This window comes from Parambassis ranga, chromosome 19 (assembly GCF_900634625.1).
Source record: "Parambassis ranga chromosome 19, fParRan2.1, whole genome shotgun sequence".
NCBI lineage: Eukaryota > Metazoa > Chordata > Actinopteri > Ambassidae > Parambassis > Parambassis ranga.
Genome location: NC_041039.1, coordinates 20882661 through 20910001, shown reverse-complemented (window position 1 = coordinate 20910001; position 27341 = coordinate 20882661). Strand labels below are relative to the sequence as shown.

At 42.6% G+C, this 27341-nt stretch overlaps 4 protein-coding genes across 6 annotated transcripts; 2 read left to right on the top strand and 2 right to left on the bottom strand.

Annotated features, from left to right (window-relative positions):
* Positions 1–811: 811 nt before the first annotated feature.
* On the bottom strand, positions 812–4649 carry LOC114452565 (UPF0676 protein C1494.01-like). The gene is made up of 7 exons (XM_028431939.1): positions 4348–4649; positions 4141–4265; positions 3993–4059; positions 3610–3766; positions 3349–3491; positions 3161–3271; positions 812–1499 (listed from the first exon to the last, which is right to left on the bottom strand). The coding sequence occupies exons 1-7, from the start codon at positions 4498–4500 to the stop codon at positions 1320–1322; spliced, it is 936 nt and encodes a 311-aa protein (XP_028287740.1). The 5' UTR covers positions 4501–4649; the 3' UTR covers positions 812–1319.
* A 5817-nt stretch (positions 4650–10466) lies between these two features.
* LOC114452566 (nucleobindin-2-like) lies at positions 10467–11272 on the top strand. Its single transcript, XM_028431940.1, has 3 exons — positions 10467–10662; positions 10755–10844; positions 10999–11272. The coding sequence occupies exons 1-3, from the start codon at positions 10609–10611 to the stop codon at positions 11152–11154; spliced, it is 300 nt and encodes a 99-aa protein (XP_028287741.1). The 5' UTR covers positions 10467–10608; the 3' UTR covers positions 11155–11272.
* On the bottom strand, positions 11102–22671 carry LOC114452563 (UPF0676 protein C1494.01-like). 3 transcript variants are annotated; one of them, XM_028431936.1, is made up of 8 exons: positions 22512–22664; positions 18263–18366; positions 14439–14563; positions 14291–14357; positions 13905–14061; positions 13644–13786; positions 13456–13566; positions 11102–11792 (listed from the first exon to the last, which is right to left on the bottom strand). In XM_028431936.1, exons 1-8 carry the CDS (start codon positions 22558–22560, stop codon positions 11613–11615), a joined length of 936 nt encoding a protein of 311 aa, XP_028287737.1. In that variant the 5' UTR covers positions 22561–22664; the 3' UTR covers positions 11102–11612. The 3 variants fall into 3 exon arrangements, with proteins under 3 accessions (XP_028287737.1, XP_028287734.1, XP_028287738.1); XM_028431933.1 differs by lacking the exon at positions 22512–22664 and having other exon boundaries at positions 18263–18577; XM_028431937.1 differs by lacking the exons at positions 11102–11792; positions 13456–13566; positions 13644–13786; ... (2 more) ...; positions 14439–14563; positions 18263–18366 and adding exons at positions 19311–19514; positions 21218–21328; positions 21406–21548; ... (1 more) ...; positions 22053–22119; positions 22201–22325 and having other exon boundaries at positions 22408–22671.
* A 252-nt stretch (positions 22672–22923) lies between these two features.
* Positions 22924–26314, top strand: LOC114452561 (patatin-like phospholipase domain-containing protein 2). Its single transcript, XM_028431931.1, has 9 exons — positions 22924–23441; positions 23734–23966; positions 24186–24251; positions 24554–24763; positions 25026–25086; positions 25201–25377; positions 25455–25596; positions 25680–25787; positions 25932–26314. Exons 1-9 carry the CDS (start codon positions 23255–23257, stop codon positions 26272–26274), a joined length of 1527 nt encoding a protein of 508 aa, XP_028287732.1. The 5' UTR covers positions 22924–23254; the 3' UTR covers positions 26275–26314.
* The last annotated feature ends 1027 nt before the right edge of the window (positions 26315–27341 follow it).

Below are 27341 nucleotides of genomic sequence, written 5' to 3'. Positions count from 1 at the left end.
GTGAATGAAAGTTTGGACTGTCAGTCTGGAAATGGGAACATTTTCAGGACAGGACTGGTTTGTCAATATCAGAATCATAGACAATCAATCAATAATGCAATCAATCATCAGCATGATAAAGCTGAGGCTGTGTGTGTGTGTGTGTGTGTGTGTTCAGGGCAGTGAGGATCAGCTGAAAGAGGTGTGGCAGGAGACAGATGGTTTGGACCCAGAAGACTTCAATCCCAAAACCTTCTTCAAAATAGTAGCATGAAGACATTTCTCTGATCTGTCTGCGTCGACGCATTGTTTACATTAAGTGGATTCATTGGTTCATTCATGGTTGAAATGGAGGAGGAAAGACTGCGAATGAGAGAGCACGTTATGAACGAGGTGAGCTGCCACATGTGAAAGATGTGTCATGTTTGTATTGCAACTAACTGTCTTGAAGGAATATTAATGCTGCTTCATGTGTTGATGTCCAGGTGGACACTAATAAAGACAGACTTGTGTCACTGAGCGAGTTCATGGCAGCCACCAAGAAACAGGAGTTCTATGAAAAAGACGAGTGGGGGGTAAGAGAAAGAAGCTTGCACTCATTTTATTAATATATCAAAATGCAAATAGTCCTCCATTGTATAAGTGCTTTCATGTTATATTTCTTGAGTGAAATCACAAATAAGTACTGCTATATTCATTTATTCTGTAACATTGTTCGTGCCTTGATAGACATTAGATCAAAACCCCCTTTACACTGAGGAGGAACTGAGAGAGTACGAGCAGCAGCTGGTCAATGAGGCGAGCGACATTAACAAGAGGTCAGTCGATACCGTCTCTTATAGAATAACTATTTATTTTTATGGTAAAGAGATAAGAGGAAAATGAATGTCAGAAAAGATTCTTTCCAGGTGATCCTTTTTCTAGTTATCAAATGCATATCATCAGTTACATTTTCTAGCTTTTGTGTCCTCAATTAAAAAAAAAAACATAGTGTACATATATTTTAATTTTTCCATTATTTTTTCTGGTAGTAGAGTGAGAGCTGTACAAATTCTAAAGTGGTTGTGTGTTGTTTATATTTGTATAGTTTTTCATGATTTCTTAGTTTGATTTAATTTATTTTTTTAATTTTTTTGTGTACTGTTGCACTAACATCCCTTTGAAATAAATGAACGGATGCTGTATCATGTGTGAATGATGAAAATAAAGAGCTTGCAAGTTTAACACTGCTGTCTTCTGGTGTACACTAATTATTATAAAAGAAACATTTAAAACCACTGTTGATGATTTAAACATTTCATAATTATAAATCTTGATTAAAAAAAATTAAAAGATTTAATTCAGCTTCTTCCATACGAGTCGTTGAAGCGCTCCAGAAGGTAGGCCCCTGCTGTAACAGGCGGGTATTTGTTGGAGCCGTCGCAGCAGGTGATCAGAGCCTCATCCTCTGGGTGGACAAAGAATGCCAGAGACTGACGTGTGCCGGAGTCTCCAACAGGGGGCAGCAAAACCCTGTGGCGCTGAGAGGCAGAGGGAACAACAGCAGAGAGTTGAGTTATTACAAGTTTTGAGAAAATATTTCGCAATTTACAAGCCTGAGGCCTTTTTAATCCCTTAAATAGAGCCTGAGGGCTTTTTGTCATAAGCAGCACCTGGACAGATGTTAAAAGGTCACCCTAAACACAAAATATCAATACAACAACATTAAAATAAACTATTCATAAAACTATATATATATATATATATATATATATATATCCTTAACTTAATATTTTGTTGCACAACCTTTTGAGGCAATCACTGCAATCAAACGATTTCTGTAACTGTCAATGAGACTTCTGCACCTGGCAACAGGTATTTTGGCTCATTCTTCATGAGCAAACTGCTCCAATTGTCTCAGGTTTGAAGGGTGCCTTCTCCAGATGGCATGTTTCAGCTCCTTCCACAGATGTTCAATAGGATTTAGATCAGGGCTCATAGAAGGTCACTTCAGAACAGTCCAATGTTTTGCTCTTAGCCATTCTTTGGTGTTTTTAGCTGTGTGTCATTATTCTGTTGGAAGACCCATGACCTGCGACTGAGACCAAGCTTTCTGACACCAGGCAGCATTTCGCTCCAGAATGCCTTGATAGTCTTCAGATTTCATTGTACCCTGTGCAGATTCAAGACACCCTGTGCCAGATGCAGCAAAGCAGCCCCAGAACATAACCGAGCCTCCTCCATGTTTCACAGGGATGGTGTTCTTTTCTTGGTATGCTTCATTTTTGCACCTGTGAACATAGAGCTGATGTGCCTTGCCAAAAAGCTCCAGTTTTGTCTCATCTGTCCAAAGGAAATTCTCCTTGAAGCTTTGTGGTTTGCCACTATGCATTGTGGCAAATTCCAGTCTCACTTTTTTATGATGTGATTTCAGCAGTGGCGTCCTCCTTAGTCGACTCCCATGAAGTCCACTTTGAGTCAAACAGCGACGGATGGTGTGATCTGACACTGATGTACCTTGACCTTGGAGTTTACCGTTAATGTCTTTGGAAGTTGTTCTGGGCTCTTTAGTTACCATTCGAATTATTCGTCTCTTCAATTAGTCATCGATTTTCCTCTTTCGGCCACGTCCAGGGAGGTTGGCTACAGTCCCATGGACCTTACACTTCTGAACAATATGTGCAACTGTAGTCACAGGAACATCAAGCTGCTTGGAGGTGGTCTTATAACCTTTACCTTTAACATGCTTGTCTATGATTTTCTTTCTTATCCCCTGAGACAACTCTCTTCTTCGCTTTCTGTGGTCCATGTTCAGTGTGGTACACACTGTCACCAAACAGCACATAATCAATCTTTTCTCGGGTACCATCATTTTTGTCCAGGCCTGTTTCAGTAGTTTGTTTTTTAAAATGGTTATGTTGAACAACAACTCACAAGCAATGTCTGATCTACCTACCTCCATGTGTATTAAAATAAATAACATTAAGTTATATATTCCTTGTAGGTTTGTTGATGAGTAGCTTTGCTTTAACACACAGCACATGGAGGTCAGTCAATATCTATATAGACTAATATCTTGACTCCAAAACTACCGTGGAGTGGTGAGTGACTCAACAAGCAATACTCCAGATCAGTTCTTGTTTACACATTGACCCAGTGGATGAGAAGACATTGTCTCAAAGTTGATGGAGGTGTAGCTCACCACAGAGACAAACTGATCGCTGGTCCAACGCTGCATCAGGTCAGCAATGTTGACGAGGATGGCACCGGGGATACTGGGTACAGAGATGAAGTCACCTGAACGTGTGCAAACCTGAGGATTGACAAGAGGATCATTGGAGCATCATCTAAAACAAAATAAGACACAAAAAATAAGAGAGGAGCAGTTACCTGCAGACCCTCCGAGTCCTGGAACAGCAGAGTTATGCTGCCATAGTCTGAATGTTCGCCACACCGCAGCTGACCTTCCTTTGCTTTCTCACTGTTCACTGGAGGATAGTAGAGGGACCTCAGTGTGGTGGCGTTCTCATCAGCTACGGGAAACACACAGTTCGAATTATACAAACATTGTCCCAATCCACTTAGTGACTGTCTCCAATGCCCCCCGGTGGTGTTACACCTCTGTATGGTGGGTGAATATGGTGCTCATACTTCCTATTAAACGGTGTGCACTCAGGAACACATCTGGATCCAGATCCAGGCTCTGAGCCATCACCCTAAGCACCCGCAGACTCAGTTCTTTACAGAGCTGGAAGAAGGAAGTGTGGATCTCCTGGAAACCAGTCAGGGCGGCTGATGACGGCCATTTCTTCAAGAAAAATATCATAAGACACTAACTAATGCTAAAACTGGTATGTTTACGTAAAAATGCAAACAGTTCAGGCCATTCAGAGTCTAAGTTTCTATGGCAACGGATCCAGAATAACCTGAACTTTACCCTCCAGACTGATAACCTATTAAATGATGGTGGATCAAAGTGAACACAGTCCTGAAGCAGGCATGCTGCAGCCTTTAAAAATGCAATGAATCATTACTATGTCAGGGTGAAGTGAAGTAATGTTGAATGCCTCCTTCAGGTCTCCAGGCCGGCGTGGATTCAACCTGAAAAGCGTTCATTTTAATGTAAAACCAGTAAAATTGCGCGCACACACACACACAGATAATGTGTTCCTCCATTCCTACCTCTCGGTTTCCAGTGACACCCAGCCGTGGTTCGGACTGTTCAGGAAGCTTTTCCTGCTGAAGGGCTGCTTCAGCTGATCAGGCTGCAGGAAGAACTTCTTGGACATGTCCATGACGCGGTCCACCTATATCCAACAACACCAGGACAAAATTACGCATCAAACGCTCTATAAAAGGCTCATTTCCACCTTCTCAGGCTGGACTCACTTCCTCCTGAACGATCCCCGAGTTCTTCAAGAAAACAAATCCAACTTCTGTAAAAGCTGTTTTCAGCTCCGCGCTCAGCTTGTGCAGCTGCTTGTCATCCACATCTTTCACACTCAGGCTGTACGCGCCAAAGTCCACGACTGGGATACTCATCCTTAAAAACAACAGGGTATATATCAAGCGGCAACCTTCGGGGCTCAAAGTTGAAGCCCATGCGGAAGTGTCAAAACTTGTAATTCACGATGCAACTGCTTGGGGTTGGCTCCAAAAGCGAGTCATTTCCCATAGACTCCCGTGTTAAAATGGCCGACTTCACAGCAGAAAAAAAACGTTTACTAGGGGTGGGCGAATCGATCTAAATATCGATAGTATCAATACCAAAGTTAGGATCAGTAATTACTCGATACTACTGATGAGATCGATATTTCTAATACCTTCAGCAACTTTACTCGTATTTACTCGCGGTGCAAACAGCGCTCCTCTCTCACTCTGCTCAGTGCGCAGGCGCACTCCGCCCCTCCCCCTCCTTATCCACTCTGCCGGAGCAGACGGAGCTCCTGATTGGCTGTAACCTAGCATCATGATGAGATGGCAGAGAGGAAGAGGAGTGCTGTTTGGAGTTATTTCACAGCGACAGACGAGAAGAAGAAACTGCTACTTCTGAGGTGTGCAGGAAAGCGACCTGCCACTGTGGAAACACAACTAATTTACACAAACATAAAGCAGCAGAGCCCAAAGACCTCGAGCTGCAGAGTAAACAGAGGGAGGAGGAAGAGGCAGATCCCCAAACATGAACCAGAGACAGTGGTCATATATCTTAGTCATGCTGTTTCACCTACATGATTCACAAAGAGCCATGGCTGTCACAAGGAGTATTGCTGACACGATTTATTCAACAAATGTTTCTTGTGTATTATTATTCCACTAATCACGATAATCTATTTAAAGGCAAAAAAGAAGGCAAAAAAATAATTATTTATGATCATGAAATTTCAAAGTAAAAGTATCGGTATCGGTATTGGTATCGGCGATACTGTATTTACTTGGTATCGGATCGATACTGCCCACCCCTAATGTTTACAGCCTGGTACAAAAAACCACTCTGGTCTCAGGTGATAGGTTCTCTTCTAGTGTCGATTGTAGGGGGGGTGAATTTTTTTACAACTCACTCGTTTCAATTGTATTCGGACTTAAAATTACGCCTAATTATGGGCGTTGCCGCTTGAGTGACAGACAGTTGACGTATCACAACGTGAGTTTCCTGCTTCCACGATCGCCCGCCCCCTAAACCCCGCTCGTGCTCCCCCTATTTGTCCATATTTGGAGTTTTGGCGGATGTGACGCTGCCAACATGGCGGCGGTCATCAACGTCCTGGAACCTCCCACCGAGCCTCAGAACGGCTCTTCAGAAACAAACGGGTGACGTCACGGAAGCTCTGTCCATAGTTTTTACTGTCAATGGTATATATGCCCTAAAACATGTGATTGAAAAGTGTTCAGTGAAACATGTTATTGTTTTGTTTCCAGGCAACGCAATAGACCACCAGGCCCTCCTGAAACAGTTTGAGCACCTCAACCACATGAACCCCAACACCTTTGAGGTGGAGGACCTAGACCGCCTCATTAAGTCGGTACGGCAGCCACACATAATTATGTTGTCTGCCTACGGGCAATGTAACAGCCGCACAGACACACCTATAATAATGACATCAAAGATCAACTTAGTTTATGCTATTTTTATGACTAGCAAAGATTAGCTTGTGTGGGAATTACCTGATATCAGACAGAACTTGTCAACTAATTTTCAATGACTTTAACAGCACCAAGATTGCAATCAGGGACTAGGACACCCAGGGCTTCTGCTGTTTGAGGACTTGTACCCATAATAATCCCACTACCAACCTGAGGCCCAGGGAGAGAGCACTCTCTCACAGCGCAGACTCATCAATTCATGTTTTGATAAGTAAAAGGAAAAGAAAGCCCCATCATCCAAGAAATGTATTATCAAATTTAAAATTTATTCAATGTCAGCCACAGTCTGTCCCCGAACATAGACAGGACACAGGTTTTAATACATTAAATTTAGCTCTCTTAAATGTTAGGTCTTTGGCAGGCAAATCGTTCTTAATTAATGATTTTATTCAAAAGCACCATCTGGATTTTATGTTTTTAACTGAAACTTGGTTGGGGCAAGACAATAGTGCAGCAGTTCTTATTGAGTCTACTCCTCCTAACTTTGGTTTCATGAGTGAAGCAAGATTGCACAAGAAAGGAGGAGGAGTCGCCATCTTGTTTAATGACTGCCTCCAGTGCAAAAAGGTATCCTATGGAAAGTTTGACTCTTTTGAACATGTTGCTCTTCAGCTAAAATCCTCCTGTCAAGCAACCTTTGCAGTTATTTACAAAACCCCGAAATACAATGCAAAGTTCTTTGATGAGTTTGCCAAACTATTGTCTATTATGTGCATTGACTTTGATTGTGTTGTCTTAGTGGGTGACTTTAACATTCATGTTGATAATCCTAATGATGGAAGTGCCAAAGAACTCTTTAACATCCTGGATAGCTTTGGGCTGTCACAGCATGTAACAGACTCAACACATAACAAGGGACATATACTGGATCTAGTTATTTCCAAAGGTCTGAACATCTCTGAGGTTGTGGTGACCGATGTTGCTCTTTCTGATCACTACTGTGTTGCATTTAAAACGACCAACCCTGCTAATCCCATCAAGGTAGAAGGAAAGGTGATCAGAAAGCGTCACAGATAACACCTGTGCACTGTTCACACAGGCTTTTGTACCATCACCAACCCTGCCCACAGCTCCTGTTGACGACCTTGTAAACAGTTCCAAAGTTGTGACTGTTATTGATTCAATTGCCCCAATCAGAACCAAAGTTCTGTCAGGAAGGAAAAAGTCACCTTGGAGAAATGCCACACTGGTTAAAGCACAAAAAAGAGTCTGCAGACAGGCAGAACGCAGATGGAGAAAAACTAAACTCCAGGTTCATTATAGCATTTACAAAGAGAGCCTACATAACTACAACCAGGAACTGAAAAATGCAAGACAATCCTATTTTTCAGAGATCATCGACAGGAACAGCAACAATGCTCGTACATTGTTCTCTGTTATAGACAGACTGACAAACCCAGGAGTGTCAGTGCCACCTGAACTGCTGTCTAAAAAGTCATGCAATGACTTTGCATCTTTTTTCACGGATAAAGTGTTAAAAATAAGACAAACAGTCTGTAGCTCTAGCCCTGCAAAACCATAATGTCACTTGTGCCTTCTCATCCACCAGTTAAGCTGGCACATTTTAACCTTCTAGATAATACAGCACTGACAGAAACTGTTAAACAGTTAAAACCCACAACATGCTCACTTGACAATCTGCCTACACATTTTCTTAAAAACGTTTTTAACTGCATATTGTCAGATGTGTTGCAGATTGTTAACAGTTCTCTTCAGTCAGGGCAGTTTCCCCAGGCCTTGAAAACTGCAGTAATCAAACCTCTGCTCAAAAAATCAAACCTGGATGCTTCAGCAATAAATAACTACAGGCCAATATCTAACCTTCCTTTTCTGGGAAAGGTCATTGAAAAGGCTGTTTTTCAACAAATTCATGCATTTTTATGCATTTTCATATTTTCATGCCGTCTTAGTACTGCTGGACCTTAGTGCTGCATTTGATACAGTTGATCACAGCATACTGCTCGACAGGCTGGAGCAGTGGGTGGGATTTACTGGCACTGTGTTAAACTGGTTCAAATCTTACTTACATGATAGGGACTACTTTGTGTCAATTGGTAACTGAGTCTGACCGAACTAAAATCACATGCGGGGTTCCTCAAGGGTCCATTCTTGGACCACTTCTGTTCAACATCTACATGCTGCCCCTAGCTCAGATCATAGAACAGCACAACATCTCCTACCACACCTATGCAGACGACACACAGCTTTATATATCAGTGTCATCACATGACTACAGTCCCTTACACTCACTAAGTAAGTGTACTCAACAAATCAATGAGTGGATGAGCCAGAACTTTCTCCAGCTCAATGCTGACAAAACAGAGATGATTGTTTTTGGCCCCAAAAATGAAAGAGCTAAGATCAGTGCTTACCTTGACTCCATGTCACTGATGGCCACAAACCAAGCCAGAAATCTCGGTGTAATACTCGACTCAGACCTGAATTTTAACACCCATGTAAAAGCCATTACTAAGTCTGCCTATTACCACCTGAAAAACATTGCTAGGATCAAGGGCTTTCTGTCCAAACAAGACACAGAAAAACTTATTCATGCATTAATTTTCAGTAGGCTAGATTATTGTAACGGCGTCCTCACAGGTCTGAGCAAAAAATCAGTCAGGCAGCTGCAGCTGGTCCAAAATGCTGCTGCTAGAGTTCTGAGTAACACCAGGAAAATGGACCACATCACACCGGTCCTCAAATCACTGCACTGGCTTCCTGTGAGTCAAAGGATCCATTTCAAAACTTTACTCCTGGTCTACAAAGCACTGAATGGTCTTGGACCAAAATACATCCTGGACTTACTGGTTCCCTATGAACCATCCAGACGCCTGAGATCATCAGGGACAGGCCTACTGTGTGTACCCAGGGTCAGAACCAAACAGAGTGAAGCAGGATTCAGTTATTCTGCCCCTCACCTGTGGAACAGCCTTCCTGAACACCTGAGGTCTGCTCAGACAGTCACTTCATTTAAGTCAGGCCTGAAAACACATTTGTTTACTGCAGTGTTCGAATTTCTTGACTGCACTCTTCTCATTTAATCATTCTGATTTTATTTGATGTTTTTACGATTTTATTCTTTTTATTTTTTTTTAATTTCCATCTTAATTTAATGTTTTAAAATGTTTTTATTCTGTGATTTCATCTTATGTAAAGCACTCTGAATTGCCTTGTGTATGAATGGTGCTATATAAATAAAGCTTGCCTTGCCTTGCCTTGCCTTGTTTCTGTGGAGTGGACTGAATCAAAGGTCACGTTCAAGGCCAGATAAGTACAGTGAGTCCTGTTTCTAATGTCGTGTGTGTGTGTGTGTGTGGGGAGAGCTGCATCAAATTTCCTGATGCTGCAAGAATAAAAAAAAGGAAGTTAACAGTCAAATGCATGTGAATCCTGGCAGTACTGTGTGTAATTTTGTGTAGCCATGTCTTTATTTTACATGTCTTGAGTATTTGCTTTGTTTGACTTATCTATAAGCAGCCATAACATTACCATAAACCGTATATCAGGTCGTTAACTGATATGTGGTTTATGTTTATAACTTCCTCGCTCTGCAGTCTTACAGATAAGGACCTGTAAGAAGTTTAAAAAAATTAAAGTAAAACAAATACATTCAGGGTTTGAATCATTGTTTGCACTTTGCTGCAGGACATTCAAAGAAACATGCTTTTATACTTTAACCCTCACAGCAGGTTTTACTATGTGGTTCACAAATGTACACACTGCACAAGGGAAAGCCTCTTCATCAATGTTTTGCTTTTATTTGCAGGCGACCAGTGACCTGGAGAACTACGACAAGAACCGCCATGATGACTTCAAGAGGTACGAAATGATGAAGGAGCACGAGAGGAGAGAGCGCCTGAAGAACATGAATGACGAGGATCGCACGAAGGAGGAGCAGCACTACGAGGAGATGAAAAAGAAACACGCCGACCACCCGATAAAAAAAAAAAAAATCATTCCTAATTTCTGAGAAGAGAACATGACTGTTCTGGGCTGGGCTCCTTATCCCTGTCCAGGTGGCCTTGAGGTCAGGACAGGCAAGTTCTTTCACACCAAACTTGGAAAAGAATTTATTTGTGGTTTTTTTGTGCCAGATTGAAACAGAAATCCAACAAATACACAAAGTTTCCCTCTAAATCTACTTTTAAAGATCTACTATCTTCTCATTTTATGCTCTAAAGCTGCAACAGTTAGTCAGTGAATGAAAGTTTGGACTGTCAGTCTGGAAATGGGAACATTTTCAGGACAGGACTGGTTTGTCAATATCAGAATCATAGACAATCAATCAATAATGCAATCAATCATCAGCATGATAAAGCTGAGGCTGTGTGTGTGTGTGTGTGTTCAGGGCAGTGAGGATCAGCTGAAAGAGGTGTGGCAGGAGACAGATGGTTTGGACCCAGAAGACTTCAATCCCAAAACCTTCTTCAAAATAGTAGCATGAAGACATTTCTCTGATCTGTCTGCGTCGACGCATTGTTTACATTAAGTGGATTCATTGGTTCATTCATGGTTGAAATGGAGGAGGAAAGACTGCGAATGAGAGAGCACGTTATGAACGAGGTGAGCTGCCACATGTGAAAGATGTGTCATGTTTGTATTGCAACTAACTGTCTTGAAGGAATATTAATGCTGCTTCATGTGTTGATGTCCAGGTGGACACTAATAAAGACAGACTTGTGTCACTGAGCGAGTTCATGGCAGCCACCAAGAAACAGGAGTTCTATGAAAAAGACGAGTGGGGGGTAAGAGAAAGAAGCTTGCACTCATTTTATTAATATATCAAAATGCAAATAGTCCTCCATTGTATAAGTGCTTTCATGTTATATTTCTTGAGTGAAATCACAAATAAGTACTGCTATATTCATTTATTCTGTAACATTGTTCGTGCCTTGATAGACGTTAGATCAAAACCCCCTTTACACTGAGGAGGAACTGAGAGAGTACGAGCAGCAGCTGGTCAATGAGGCGAGCGACATTAACAAGAGGTCAGTCGATACCGTCTCTTATAGAATAACTATTTATTTTTATGGTAAAGAGATAAGAGGAAAATGAATGTCAGAAAAGATTCTTTCCAGGTGATCCTTTTTCTAGTTATCAAATGCATATCATCAGTTACATTTTCTAGCTTTTGTGTCCTCAATTAAAAAAAAAAACATATTAGTGTACATATATTTTAATTTTTCCATTATTTTTTCTGGTAGTAGAGTGAGAGCTGTACAAATTCTAAAGTGGTTGTGTGTTGTTTATATTTGTATAGTTTTTCATGATTTCTTAGTTTGATTTAATTTATTTTTTTAATTTTTTTGTGTACTGTTGCACTAACATCCCTTTGAAATAAATGAACGGATGCTGTATCATGTGTGAATGATGAAAATAAAGAGCTTGCAAGTTTAACACTGCTGTCTTCTGGTGTACACTAATTATTATAAAAGAAACATTTAAAACCACTGTTGATGATTTAAACATTTCATAATTATAAATCTTGATTAAAAAAAATTAAAAGATTTAATTCAGCTTCTTCCATACGAGTCGTTGAAGCGCTCCAGAAGGTAGGCCCCTGCTGTAACAGGCGGGTATTTGTTGGAGCCATCGCAGCAGGTGATCAGAGCCTCATCCTCTGGGTGGACAAAGAATGCCAGAGACTGACGTGTGCCGGAGTCTCCAACAGGGGGCAGCAAAACCCTGTGGCGCTGAGAGGCAGAGGGAACAACAGCAGAGAGTTGAGTTATTACAAGTTTTGAGAAAATATTTCGCAATTTACAAGCCTGAGGCCTTTTTAATCCCTTAAATAGAGCCTGAGGGCTTTTTGTCATAAGCAGCACCTGGACAGATGTTAAAAGGTCACCCTAAACACAAAATATCAATACAACAACATTAAAATAAACTATTCATAAAACTATATATATATATATATATATATATATATATATCCTTAACTTAATATTTTGTTGCACAACCTTTTGAGGCAATCACTGCAATCAAACGATTTCTGTAACTGTCAATGAGACTTCTGCACCTGGCAACAGGTATTTTGGCTCATTCTTCATGAGCAAACTGCTCCAATTGTCTCAGGTTTGAAGGGGGCCTTCTCCAGATGGCATGTTTCAGCTCCTTCCACAGATGTTCAATAGGATTTAGATCAGGGCTCATAGAAGGTCACTTCAGAACAGTCCAATGTTTTGCTCTTAGCCATTCTTTGGTGTTTTTAGCTGTGTGTCATTATTCTGTTGGAAGACCCATGACCTGCGACTGAGACCAAGCTTTCTGACACCAGGCAGCATTTCGCTCCAGAATGCCTTGATAGTCTTCAGATTTCATTGTACCCTGTGCAGATTCAAGACACCCTGTGCCAGATGCAGCAAAGCAGCCCCAGAACATAACCGAGCCTCCTCCATGTTTCACAGGGATGGTGTTCTTTTCTTGGTATGCTTCATTTTTGCACCTGTGAACATAGAGCTGATGTGCCTTGCCAAAAAGCTCCAGTTTTGTCTCATCTGTCCAAAGGAAATTCTCCTTGAAGCTTTGTGGTTTGCCACTATGCATTGTGGCAAATTCCAGTCTCACTTTTTTATGATGTGATTTCAGCAGTGGCGTCCTCCTTAGTCGACTCCCATGAAGTCCACTTTGAGTCAAACAGCGACGGATGGTGTGATCTGACACTGATGTACCTTGACCTTGGAGTTTACCGTTAATGTCTTTGGAAGTTGTTCTGGGCTCTTTAGTTACCATTCGAATTATTCGTCTCTTCAATTAGTCATCGATTTTCCTCTTTCGGCCACGTCCAGGGAGGTTGGCTACAGTCCCATGGACCTTACACTTCTGAACAATATGTGCAACTGTAGTCACAGGAACATCAAGCTGCTTGGAGGTGGTCTTATAACCTTTACCTTTAACATGCTTGTCTATGATTTTCTTTCTTATCCCCTGAGACAACTCTCTTCTTCGCTTTCTGTGGTCCATGTTCAGTGTGGTACACACTGTCACCAAACAGCACATAATCAATCTTTTCTCGGGTACCATCATTTTTGTCCAGGCCTGTTTCAGTAGTTTGTTTTTTAAAATGGTTATGTTGAACAACAACTCACAAGCAATGTCTGATCTACCTACCTCCATGTGTATTAAAATAAATAACATTAAGTTATATATTCCTTGTAGGTTTGTTGATGAGTAGCTTTGCTTTAACACACAGCACATGGAGGTCAGTCAATATCTATATAGACTAATATCTTGACTACAAAACTACCGTGGAGTGGTGAGTGACTCAACAAGCAATACTCCAGATCAGTTCTTGTTTACACATTGACCCAGTGGATGAGAAGACATTGTCTCAAAGTTGATGGAGGTGTAGCTCACCACAGAGACAAACTGATCGCTGGTCCAACGCTGCATCAGGTCAGCAATGTTGACGAGGATGGCACCGGGGATACTGGGTACAGAGATGAAGTCACCTGAACGTGTGCAAACCTGAGGATTGACAAGAGGATCATTGGAGCATCATCTAAAACAAAATAAGACACAAAAAATAAGAGAGGAGCAGTTACCTGCAGACCCTCCGAGTCCTGGAACAGCAGAGTTATGCTGCCATAGTCTGAATGTTCGCCACACCGCAGCTGACCTTCCTTTGCTTTCTCACTGTTCACTGGAGGATAGTAGAGGGACCTCAGTGTTGTGCCGTTCTCATCAGCTACGGGAAACACACAGTTTGAATTATACAAACATTGTCCTAATCCACTTAGTGACTGTCTCCAATGCCCCGTGGTGGTGTTACACCTCTGTATGGTGGGTGAATATGGTGCTCATACTTCCTATTAAACGGTGTGCACTCAGGAACACATCTGGATCCAGATCCAGGCTCTGAGCCATCACCCTAAGCACCCGCAGACTCAGATCTTTACAGAGCTGGAAGAAGGAAGTGTGGATCTCCTGGAAACCAGTCAGGGCGGCTGATGACGGCCATTTCTACAAGAACAATATCATAAGACACTAACTAATGCTAAAACTGGTATGTTTACGTAAAAATGCAAACAGTTCAGAGAGCCATTCAGAGTCTAAGTTTCTATGGTAACGGATCCAGAATAACCTGAACTTTACCCTCCAGACTGATAACCTATTTAATGATGGTGGATCAAAGTGAACACAGTCCTGAAGCAGGCATGCTGCAGCCTTTAAAAATGCAATGAATCATTACTATGTCAGGGTGAAGTGAAGTAATGTTGAATGCCTCCTTCAGGTCTCCAGGCCGGCGTGGATTCAACCTGAAAAGCGTAAATTTTAATGTAAAACCAGTAAAATTGCGCGCACACACACACACAGATAATGTGTTCCTCCATTCCTACCTCTCGGTTTCCAGTGACACCCAGCCGTGGTTCGGACTGTTCAGGAAGCTTTTCCTGCTGAAGGGCTGCTTCAGCTGATCAGGCTGCAGGAAGAACTTCTTGGACATGTCCATGACGCGGTCCACCTATATCCAACAACACCAGGACAAAATTAAAGCTGCAACCAGCATTGCGGGCCCTCGCGCACCTTGCGATCCGCGGGGTCATCGCAGTCTTCTCTCCTATGCTCTCGTCTCCTATACTCTCCTGTCCTATGCTCTCCTCCTCTCATTTCCACAGATATACAACGAACACATGTTTACAACCAAACTTTCCTGCTACCAGTAGGTGGCGCTATGACCGTATCATCCTATTAGCATATATATCTGTTCAGACTCTGGTCCATAGCAGTACTGTAAGATCTTTTCCACATTGTATGAAGTATATGGGTAGTACTGCATAAAAAAGAGCGAGTTCCTTTGTAATGGCGAATGGTCAACTTTGAGGCCACTCCCTCGCCACACGGTAATACTTTTGAAAGAATTTTGGAATGCGTCTATTCCCTGTGGTGTCCTGAGTGGACACAGTGAATTTCAGCTCAATTGGATGAAGTATGCAAGGCGTGAAAAGTTTTGTAGCAGGGTCACAAATAAGCAAAAAATGGCCACATAAGTAAAAATGGCGGACTTCCTGTTGGGTTTGGAGGGGGGGTCCAAGAGACTTTTTTGTGCATCTTGGGGTGATACACGTGTGCTAATTTTCATGATCCTGTGTCAAACTGGCCACCGGGGCTACGCGTTAGGGCAAAAAATACAGGGAGTTCCTTTGTAATGGCGAATGGTCAACTTTGAGGCCACGCCCCCACCACACCGTCAGACTTTTGTAAGAGTTTTTGAATGCGTCTATTCCCTATGGTGTCCTGAGTGGACACAGTGAGTTTTAGCTCATTTGGACGAAGTATGCGAGGCGTGAAAAGTTTTGTAGGAGGGTCACAAATCGCCAAAAATTAACAGAAATTTCAAAATTGCGGACTTCCTGTTGGGTTTGGAGGGGGGGTCCAAGAGACTTTTTAGTGCATCTTGGGGTGATACACATGTCTGCCAATTTTCATTAACCTCCCCAAAACAGGCCACAGGGGCATGCATAAAAACCTATGAAAACACAACATTTTGTGTAGCCAGTAGGTGGCGCTCTGTCAAAGCCTCAATATTGTTGTATAGATGTGTTTAGGGTCAGACTCTGATCATACATGTGACATTTGGTACAGATCGGACAGAAAACAAAGAAGTTATAGCGACTTCCTGTTTCCTCTGAAATGGTCAAACTTTGAGGCCACGCCCCGGCCACACCGTCAGACTTTTGTAAGAGTTTTGGAATGTGTCTATTCCCTATGGTGTCCTGAGTGGACACGGTGACTTTCAGCCCAATCCGATAAAGTATGCGAGGCGTGAAAAGTTTTGCAGCAGGGTCAAACATCGCCAAAAATGGCCACAAACTTTCAAATGGCGGACTTCCTGTTGGGTTTGGAGGGGGGGTCCAAGAGACTTTTTTGTGCGTCTTGAGGTGATACATATGTGTGCCAATTTTCATAATCCTGTGTCAAACTGGCCAGAGGGGCTACGCGTTGGGGGCGCTATAGAGTCATTTTCCTATGTGCGTTTCAAACGTCAGCAAATTTCAAAATTTTTCAGGCGAATGAATTTTTCTACCAAGTTTGGTGAGTTTTTGGGCATGTTAAGGCCCCCAAAAATGCGATCTCAGGGGAAAAAAAAAAAAATTAAAGCTGCAAGCAGCATTGCGGGCCCTCGCGCACCTTGCGATCCGCGGGGTCATCGCAGTCTTCTCTCCTATGCTCTCGTCTCCTATACTCTCCTGTCCTATGCTCTCCTCCTCTCATTTCCACAAATATACAACAAACACATGTTTACAACCAAACTTTCCTGCTACCAGTAGGTGGCGCTATGACCGTATCATCCTATTAGCATATATATCTGTTCAGACTCGGGTCCATAGCAGTACAGTAAGATATTGTCCACATTGCATAAAGTATATGGGTAGTACTGCATAAAACACAGCGAGTTCCTTTGTAATGGGGAATGGTCAACTTTGAGGCCACTCCCCCGCCACACGGTAATACTTTTGAAAGAGTTTTGGAATGCGTCTATTCCCTATGGTGTCCAAAGTTGACACAGTGAGTTTTAGCTCAATTGGATGAAGTATGTGAGGCTTGAAAAGTTTTGTAGCAGGGTCACAAATCGCCAAAAATTAACAGAAATTTCAAAATGGCGGACTTCCTGTTGGGTTTGGAGAGGGGGTCCAAGAGACTTTTTTGTGCGTCTTGGGGTGATACACATGTGTGCAAATTTTCATGATCCTGTGTCAAACTGGCCAGCGGGGCTACGCGTTAGGGCAAAAAATACAGGGAGTTCCTTTGCAATGGCGAATGGTCAACTTTGAGTCCACGCCCCCACCACACCGTAATACTTTTGTAAGAGTTTTGGAATGCGTCTATTCTGTATCGTGTCCTGAGTGGACACAGTGATTTTCAGCTTGATTGGATGAAGTATGCAAGGCGTGAAAAGTTTTGAAGCAGGGTCACAAATAGGCAAAAAATGGCCACAAAAGTCAAAATGGCGGACTTCCTGTTGGGCTTGGAGGGGGGGTCCAAGAGACTTTTTTGTGCGTCTTGGGGTGATACACATGTGTGCTAATTTTCATGATCCTGTGTCAAACTGGCCAGCGGGGCTACGCGTTAGGGCAATAAATACAGGGAGTTCCTTTGTAATGGTGAATGGTCAACTTTGAGGCCACGCCCCCACCACACCGTCAGACTTTTGTAAGAGTTTTGGAATGCGTCTATTCCCTATGGTGTCCTGAGTTGACACAGTGAGTTTTAGCTCAATTGGATGAAGTATGCAAGGCGTGAAAAGTTTTGTAGCAGGGTCACAAAACGCCAAAAATTAACAGAAATTTCAAAATCGCGGACTTCCTGTTGGGTTTGGAGGGGGGGTCCAAGAGACTTTTTTGTGCATCTTGGGGTGATACACATGTGTGCCAATTTTCATGAGCCTCCCCAAAACAGGCCACAGGGGCATGCAGAAAAACCTGTGAAAACACAACATTTTGTGTAGCCAGTAGGTGGCGCTCTGTCAAAGCCTCAATATTGTTGTATAGATGTGTTTAGGGTCAGACTCTGATCATACATGTGACATTTCGTACAGATCGGACAGAAAACGAAGAAGTTATAGAGACTTTCTGTGTCCTCAAAAATGGTCAAACTTTGAGGCCACGCCCCGGCCACACCGTCAGACTTTTGTAAGAGTTTTGGAATGCGTCTATTCCCTATGGTGTCCTGAGTGGACACGGCGAATTTCAGCTCAATCCGATGAAGTATGCGAGGCGTGAAAAGTTTGGCAGCAGGGTCACACATCGCCAAAAATGGCCACAAACCTTCAAATGGCGCACTTCCTGTTGGGTTTGGAGGGGGGGTCCAAGAGACTTTTTTGTGCGTCTTGAGGTGATACATATGTGTGCCAATTTTCATAATCCTGTGTCAAACCGGCCAGAGGGGCTACGCGTTGGGGGCGCTATAGAGCCATTTTTATATGTGCATTTCAAAAGTCAGCAAATTTCAAAATTTTTCGGGCGAATGGATTTTTCTACCAAGTTTGGTGAGTTTTGGGGCATGTTAAGGCCTCCAAAAATGCGATCTCGGAGGGGGGGAAAAAAAAAATAATAATCCTAAGGGTTTCAATAGGGCTCTTGCACCATTCGGTGCTCGGGCCCTAATTACGCATCAAACGCTCTATAAAAGGCTCATTTCCACCTTCTCAGGCTGGACTCACCTCCTCCTGAACGATCCCCGAGTTCTTCAAGAAAACAAATCCAACTTCTGTAAAAGCTGTTTTCAGCTCCGCGCTCAGCTTGTGCAGCTGCTTGTCATCCACATCTTTCACACTCAGGCTGTACGCGCCAAAGTCCACGACTGGGATACTCATCCTTAAAAACAACAGGGTATATATCAAGCGGCAACCTTCGGGGCTCAAAGTTGAGGCCCATGCGGAAGTGTCAAAACTTGTAATTCACGATGCATCTACTGGGGGTTCGCTCCAAAAGCGAGTCATTTCCCATAGACTCCCCTGTTAAAATGGCCGACTTCACAGCAGAAAACAAAACATGTTTACAGCCTGGTACAAAAAACCACTTTGGTCTCAGATGATAGGTTCTCTTCTAGTGTCAGAAAAGATTCTTTCCAGGTGATCCTTTTTCTACAGTTATGCAGTTATGCAGATATGCAAATGCATATCATCACTTACATTTTCTAGCTTTTGTGTCCTCAATTTAAAAAAATGAAGTAAGTTAGTTAGTGTACATATATTTAAATTTTTCCATGATTTTTTTCTGGTAGTAGAGTGAGAGCTGTACAAATTCTAAAGTGGTTGTGTGTTGTTTATATTTGTATAATTTTTCATGATTTCATAGTTTGATTTAATTTATTTTTTCTCTGCAGCAGATCAGATTTTAAAGGAAAACACCTGAATTAGGCTTTAAAAGAGGGGGAGGGTCACAGACAGATGTGTCATCATAGACTATATATAAGAGATCTTTGAGTAGAGTGGTTTATTTATTATAAGTCTCTTCCAAAACTCTTCCAAATCTTCCAAAACAGCCTTTTAAAATAATGTTTGACCAGCTTGTTATTTAATTTTTTTTGTGTACTGTTGCACTAACATCCCTTTGAAATAAATGAATGGATGCTGTATCATGTGTGAATGATGAAAATAAAGAGCTTGCAAGTTCAACACTGCTGTCTTCTGGTGTACACTAATTATTATAAAAGAAACATTTAAAACCGCTGTTGATGATTTAAACATATAAACATATAAATCTTGATTAAAAAAAATTAAAAGATTTAATTCAGCTTCTTCCATACGAGTCGTTGAAGCGCTCCAGAAGGTAGGCCCCTGCTGTAACAGGCGGGTATTTGTTGGAGCCGTCGCAGCAGGTGATCAGAGCCTCATCGTCTGGGTGGACAAAGAATGCCAGAGACTGACGTGTGCCGGAGTCTCCAACAGGGGGCAGCAAAACCCTGTGGCGCTGAGAGGCAGAGGGAACAACAGCAGAGAGTTGAGTTATTACAAGTTTTGAGGAAATATTTCACAATTTACAAGCCTGAGGCCTTTTTAATCCCTTAAATAGAGCCTGAGGGCTTTTTGTCATAAGCAGCACCTGGACAGATGTTAAAAGGTCACCCTAAACACAAAATATCAATACAACAACATTAAAATAAACAATTCATAAAACTATATATATATATATATATATATATATATATATATATATATATATATATATATATATATATATATATATATATATATATATCCTTAACTTAATATTTTGTTGCACAACCTTTTGAGGCAATCACTGCAATCAAACGATTTCTGTAACTGTCAATGAGACTTCTGCACCTGGCAACATTCTTCATGAGCAAACTGCTCCAATTGTCTCAGGTTTGAAGGGGGCCTTCTCCAGATGGCATGTTTCAGCTCCTTCCACAGATGTTCAATAGGATTTAGATCAGGGCTCATAGAAGGTCACTTCAGAACAGTCCAATGTTTTGCTCTTAGCCATTCTTGGGTGTTTTTAGCTGTGTGTCATTATTCTGTTGGAAGACCCATGACCTGCGACTGAGACCAAGCTTTCTGAAACCAGGCAGCATTTCGCTCCAGAATGCCTTGATAGTCTTCAGATTTCATTGTACCCTGTGCAGATTCAAGACACCCTGTGCCAGATGCAGCAAAGCAGCCCCAGAACATAACCGAGCCTCCTCCATGTTTCACAGGGACGGTGTTCTTTTCTTGGTATGCTTCATTTTTGCACCTGTGAACATAGAGCTGATGTGCCTTGCCAAAAAGCTCCAGTTTTGTGTCATCTGTCCAAAGGAAATTCTCCTTGAAGCTTTGTGGTTTGCCACTATGCATTGTGGCAAATTCCAGTCTCACTTTTTTATGATGTGATTTCATCAGTGGTGTCCTCCTTAGTCGACTCCCATGAAGTCCACTTTGAGTCAAACAGCGACGGATGGTGTGATCTGACACTGATGTACCTTGACCTTGGAGTTTACAGTTAATGTCTTTGGAAGTTGTTCTGGGCTCTTTAGTTACCATTCGAATTATTTGTCTCTTCAATTAGTCATCGATTTTCCTCTTTCGGCCACGTCCAGGGAGGTTGGCTACAGTCCCATGGACCTTACACTTCTGAACAATATGTGCAACTGTAGTCACAGGAACATCAAGCTGCTTGGAGGTGGTCTTATAACCTTTACCTTTAACATGCTTGTCTATGATTTTCTTTCTTATCCCCTGAGACAACTCTCTTCTTCGCTTTCTGTGGTACATGTTCAGTGTGGTACACACTGTCACCAAACAGCACATAATCTATCTTTTCTCGGGTACCATCATTTTTGTCCAGGCCTGTTTCAGTAGTTTGTTTTTTAAAATGATTATGTTGAACAACAACTCACAAGCAATGTCTGATCTACCATCCTCCATGTGTGTATTAAAATAAATAACATTAAGTTATATATTCCTTGTAGGTTTGGTGATGACTAGCTTTGCTTTAACACACAACACATGGAGGTCTTGATCAATATCTATATAGACTAATATCTTGACTCCAAAACTACCGTGGAGTGGTGAGTGAATCAACAAGCAATACTCCAGATCAGTTCTTGTTTACACATTGACCCAGTGGATGAGAAGACATTAAGTCTCAAAGTTGATGGAGGTGTAGCTCACCACAGAGACAAACTGATCGCTGGTCCAACGCTGCATCAGGTCAGCAATGTTGACGAGGATGGCACCGGGGATACTGGGTGCAGAGATGAAGTCACCTGAACGTGTGCAAACCTGAGGATTGACAAGAGGATCATTGGAGCATCATCTAAAACAAAATAAGACACAAAAAATAAGAGAGGAGCAGTTACCTGCAGACCCTCCGAGCCCTGGAACAGCAGAGTTATGCTGCCATAGTCTGAATGTTCGCCACACCGCAGCTGACCTTCCTTTGCTTTCTCACCGTTCACTGGAGGATAGTAGAGGGACCTCAGTGTGGTGGCGTTCTCATCAGCTACGGGAAACACACAGTTTGAATTATACAAACATTGTCCCAATCCACTTAGTGACTGTCTCCAATGCCCCCCTGTGGTGTTACACCGCTGTATGGTGGGTGAATGTGGTGCTCATACTTCCTATTAAACGGTGTGCACTCAGGAACACATCTGGATCCAGATCCAGGCTCTGAGCCATCACCCTAAGCACCCGCAGACTCAGATCTTTACAGAGCTGGAAGAAGGAAGTGTGGATCTCCTGGAAACCAGTCAGGGCGGCTGATGACGGCCATTTCTTCAAGAAAAATATCATAAGACACTAACTAATGCTAAAACTGGTATGTTTACGTAAAAATGCAAACAGTTCAGAGAGCCATTCAGAGTCTAAGTTTCTATGGCAACGGATCCAGAATAACCTGAACTTTACCCTCCAGACTGATAACCTATTAAATGATGGTGGATCAAAGTGAACACAGTCCTGAAGCAGGCATGCTGCAGCCTTTAAAAATGCAATGAATCATTACTATGTCAGGGTGAAGTGAAGTAATGTTGAATGCTTCCTTCAGGTCTCCAGGCCGGCGTGGATTCAACCTGAAAAGCGTTCATTTTAATGTAAAACCAGTAAAATTGCGCGCACACACACACACAGATAATGTGTTCCTCCATTCCTACCTCTCGGTTTCCAGTGACACCCAGCCGTGGTTCGGACTGTTCAGGAAGCTTTTCCTGCTGAAGGGCTGCTTCAGCTGATCAGGCTGCAGGAAGAACTTCTTGGACATGTCCATGACGCGGTCCACCTATATCCAACAACACCAGGACAAAATTACGCATCAAACGCTCTATAAAAGGCTCATTTCCACCTTCTCAGGCTGGACTCACCTCCTCCTGAACGATCCCCGAGTTCTTCAAGAAAACAAATCCAACTTCTGTAAAAGCTGTTTTCAGCTCCGCGCTCAGCTTGTGCAGCTGCTTGTCATCCACATCTTTCACACTCAGGCTGTACGCGCCAAAGTCCACGACTGGGATACTCATCCTTAAAAACAACAGGGTATATATCTGTAACCCGTGGGTCTCTGACAGCACAATAATGTAGTCAGCAGCCTGAATGTAAAACTCTTTCTCTGTGGTTCTGTCGTGTCACGTCCGCCAAAACTCCAAATATGGACAAAAAGGTGGAGCACGAGCGGGGTTTAGGGGCGCGGGCGATCGTGGAAGCAGGAAACTCACACTGTGATACGTCAACTGTCTGTCACTCAAGCGGCAACGCCCATAATTGGGCGTAATTTTAAGTCCACCCCCCTACAATTGACACTAGAAGAGAACCTATCATCTGAGACCAGAGTGGTTTTTTGTACCAGGCTGTAAACATGTTCTTTTCTGCTGTGAAGTCGGCCATTTTAACATGGGAGTCTATCTTACTCGCTTTTGGAGCCAACCCTCAGCAGTTGCGGCGTGAATTACAAGTTTTGACACTTCCGCATGGGCTTCAACTTTGAGCCCCGAAGGTTGCCGCTTGGGTCGTGACCTAAGTGGTAGGTCATGTGACACGCCCCAGCCAATAAGAAAAGAGCCCTTAATAAGACCAAATTACGCAACAGTGGCGTTTCTATTAACCTTTGGATGCTGATTGCAGGTGTGTGGTGGTGGAAGCTGGCAGCTGGCACAAACTCATTTTATATGTCAGCAAGTACAATCTCCAAAAAACAAAAAAAAAAAAACCAAGAGAATGTTTGATCTGTCCAAAGAGTGGAGCATCTCCTTTGCAGGATGCGGGTTCATGGGGATTTATTATGCTGGGGCCACAAGCTGTATCCTTGAACGGTTTCCTCGCCTCATTCAAGACGCTACTAAAATATACGGATCCTCTGCTGGGGCTTTAATGGCTGCTGTTCTTACTTTAGGGATCCCTCTGGGTGAGTTCTCACATTAACCAAGACCTCCATTTGAAAATGTGTCGTTTAAATGTTATTTATCTTAAAATAGAAGCTATATTATTTTCTTTTTTTTCCTCATAATAAATCATAAAACCAGTTTAATTTAAAGGTCTTAGTCCATAGAAAATTGTTTTTCTATGAAATGAATCATTGTTTTGGGGGTATTTAGTTGGAATTGAATGGCTTGTGGCCTCTGTTTGGTGTGTATGTCAGCTGTAGTATTGTAGGTCAGTGTTTATGTGCTGTAATCTTTGTCTTTGTTTTGCAATAGAGAAATGTTGTGCCAACTTAATGTTCGTGGCTAAAGAGGCCAGGAAGCACGCACTGGGGCCCCTGCACCCAGCGTTCAACCTTCTGCAGATAGTCCAGGACTCACTCCTGGGGCACCTACCAGAGGACGCCCACCTTCGAGCCACTGGGAGGCTCAGCGTGTCCCTGACCAGAGTGCCTGATGGGAAGAATGAGTTAGTGTCCGAGTTCGAGACCAGAGACGAGCTCATTCAGGTATGTTTTACCCTTCAGCTGACCATTTTATCCTGTTGGGTGTCGTATTTTGAAATCTGAGGAAGTGAACTTGAAACATGTGGGAGAGATTTCTTGATAATCTGAGTCACCCTCCTTGACCAGCTCCAATGTGAGGAAATAAACCACAGCTGTTTGTTATTATAAAAAACTGCATTGTGTTTCTGCGGATGTGATACCCTGTGTTCTGCTTTTTTCTAGGCCCTTATATGCAGCTGCTTTGTTCCTTTTTACTGTGGAGTTATTCCCCCCACCTACCGTGGAGTGGTGAGTGAATCAACAAGCAATCTGCCCTTTAACACACTGACAAGCATGCTAAACATGAAAAGGTTCGCCAGCCATATAACCATAACAACATCCACATTTCTGATTTTGTCGATAAAGGTTGTTCAGATTCCACGATAAGGTTTTTATGATGCACTTGGTAAGATAATTTCAGATTTCTCAATAAGAAACACAAACAACAGATGACAGGAAGCCTTCATATTCCCTACAAATGATAAAATCTTTATAGGACATGTTGAACAAATGGCCCAAAGTTCTCCCTGCTGCCTTCACTTTCCACTCAGCACTATGTGGACGGTGCCGTCAGTGACAACCTGCCACAGTGTCACCTGAAGCAAACCATCACCTTCTCTGCTTACGCCGGCGAGAGCGACATCTGCCCGCGGGGGGACACGCTGAACTTCCACGAGGTGCGCTTCAACAACGTCAGCATCCAGGTGACCCCGGAGAACCTGTACAGAGTGACCAGCACCTTCTTTCCACCAGGGCCTGAGGTGAGGATATCTGTACTCTACAATACTACAGGCCTGTTTTTCCATACCTTTCAAAGAAGGAGAGTGTGTGAACCAGCTGCTTGGCTGGCTCTAAAATCCTCTTTCTGTCCTCTGCTGATAGTAAAAATAGAGCTTTAAATATGCACTAATCTGCTGTAACATTATGACCAGTGACCTTGCTCATTGTATGTGGGATACATTAGGCAGTAAGTGAATATTGTTGAATATATTATATTGCATTGATTGCTTTTGGACTTCACAGGCCATGGCTGAAATCTGCCACAATGGCTACATGGATGCTCTTCGTTTCCTGCAAGAAAACAGTACGGGACTTTTTTTTTCATAATTCCTGCTATATATTTATGTAAACTGGACGGATACAGAAGCGCCTAATAGATTGGACATCCTCTCATTTTGGATTTCACTCCTCATCACAGAATTGATCAGCAGTGAGTCTCCCATGAGATGTTTGGACTCTCCCAAACCTTCCTGGAGTGAGGAGGAGGAGGGGGAGAAGAATCTGGCTGAAGCTGAAGAGTCCACACAGGAGAGTGGACAGAAACACGACCATCGCTGGTGGTTGGATTCACAGCTCCCTGTTTCCATTCAAAAGGGTACGAAGAGTTATTTTAAAGGAAAGTTGACACACATGAGATTAACAGTCTGTTCTGTGTTTGTGACATTGTGACAGTGCTGTGCAACGCCTGCAGAGAGGCAAACTCCGCTGGTGGTCTGCTGTCCCACATGACCGAGTACCTGCCCAAGAAGGTGACCTCCTACCTGCAGATCCCCTGTACTCTGCCTGTAGAGTCAGCCTGCTCCTTAGCTCAGAGGTACTGTTAGTTATTTCAGATGATTTCTGCTCACCTGCCATCACTCGTTCTCCTGATAAATCTGAAATAAATGCTCCTTCCAGGCTTGTGGACTGGATCCCTGAAGTGCCGAGGGACATGAGCTGGTTCTATGGCATGGTTGGAGACATATACAAGCAGGCGTTGAAGGAGGACGAGGAGTACATCGAGAGGTAATCTCCTCATAAAAAAACAAAAAGATATGATATTATCAAAGTACAGATGAGGCTGACATAGACAGACCGATATGATATCTACTGTATGACGCATGTTATATAAGATGTCACAGAAGTATCTGATCCAAAACTGTTTTCCAGTGAGGCGCCCATGCGCAGATCCACCAGCCTGCCTTTAGGTCTCAACCTGTGGAATCAGGACAAGGAAAACACCGTCGATTTCCCACTGACACCTGAGGCCACTCCCACCTCTAGCCATACCTTTACCTGGAGCTCGCCCAGCAGCTCTGATTACAGGCCCCTCACTCCACCCCCTACACCCACCGCCAGCGGGAGCTCTAAGTTTGACGACGCTGGCACGAAGTCACCTCCCAGTGCAGGTAGAGGCTGGGCTTTGGGCAGAGCTGTGGGGTGGCTGCGCAACATCAGGTCAGAGCAAAGTGAAACCATCAAAACAGAAGACTCCCTTTCTGCGTTCAAGTAAATATATTTAACTAATATTAAATAAAAGAATGTATGACTTATGTGTGTTTTGTGGTGCTGTTGTCAATCAAAACATCAGGAACACTCAGGTTTAAAAGATGGATCATTGATACGTTTTTGTGGTCTCTGTAGACCACCACAGTGAATCTGAAATGAAACAGATCGAAGTCGGGACTTTCTGCTGTAATTTAAGGGTTTTGAAAATAGTTTGGCATTATCCATTCAGGAATTACACACAGCCACACACACAGTCAGACAAATGGATAATGAGCCAAAACAGTTGAGAACTGGGAGATTGGAAGTCAGTCACTTGATCTCTGATCGCTCACTGAAGATCAGAATCAGAATCAGAATTACTTTATTTATCCCTGAGGGGAAATTCTAAGGACCAAAGCATCTTAAGGGAGGAGAGCCATCATTTAGTCCTGTCCATGAATTTAGAGTTGAGTCTCTGACTGCAGAGGATTTTCATCCAAGTGTTAAAGGCGATCCGTGTGTGTGTGTGTGTGTGTGTGTTATTGTTGATGCTGACCTTATCAATCATACCAACAAGAGGTGACAACTTTTATTTAGGGTGCCTTGCATTTGACTGTAAATTGCCCTCCTCAGTGACTACATATCTTTATACAAGCTATACCGATCAATACTTTGTATTGGCATTAAATGATTTTATAAATCGATTGATTGACAGGGTTGGTGTCTCCTGTTATAGTCAGACATTTAGCATACCAATATATTAGTAAGTATTAGATTTGAATTCATTAAATGTCTAGAGCTGACATAAAAATAAATGGCAAAAAAACTTGCTGTGCTGCCGAGAAGTGTCCTAATAAAATCATTAAATCAGCTTAAAAGCCAAACCTATTGCTGCTTTTGATGGTAAAATATTAACATTAATGATGTTCAAAATTATTTATTTGTATAGTTTAAGATCTGCAGTGTTTTGTGTGTCAAACTGGATCTGTTAGCACAAATAAACAAATTCCATAGACAATGTTGTCATGTGTTTATTGATTTTTACTGATATGACGCTGATAAGCAGTGATACAGCGAGGAGCTGTAGCAGCC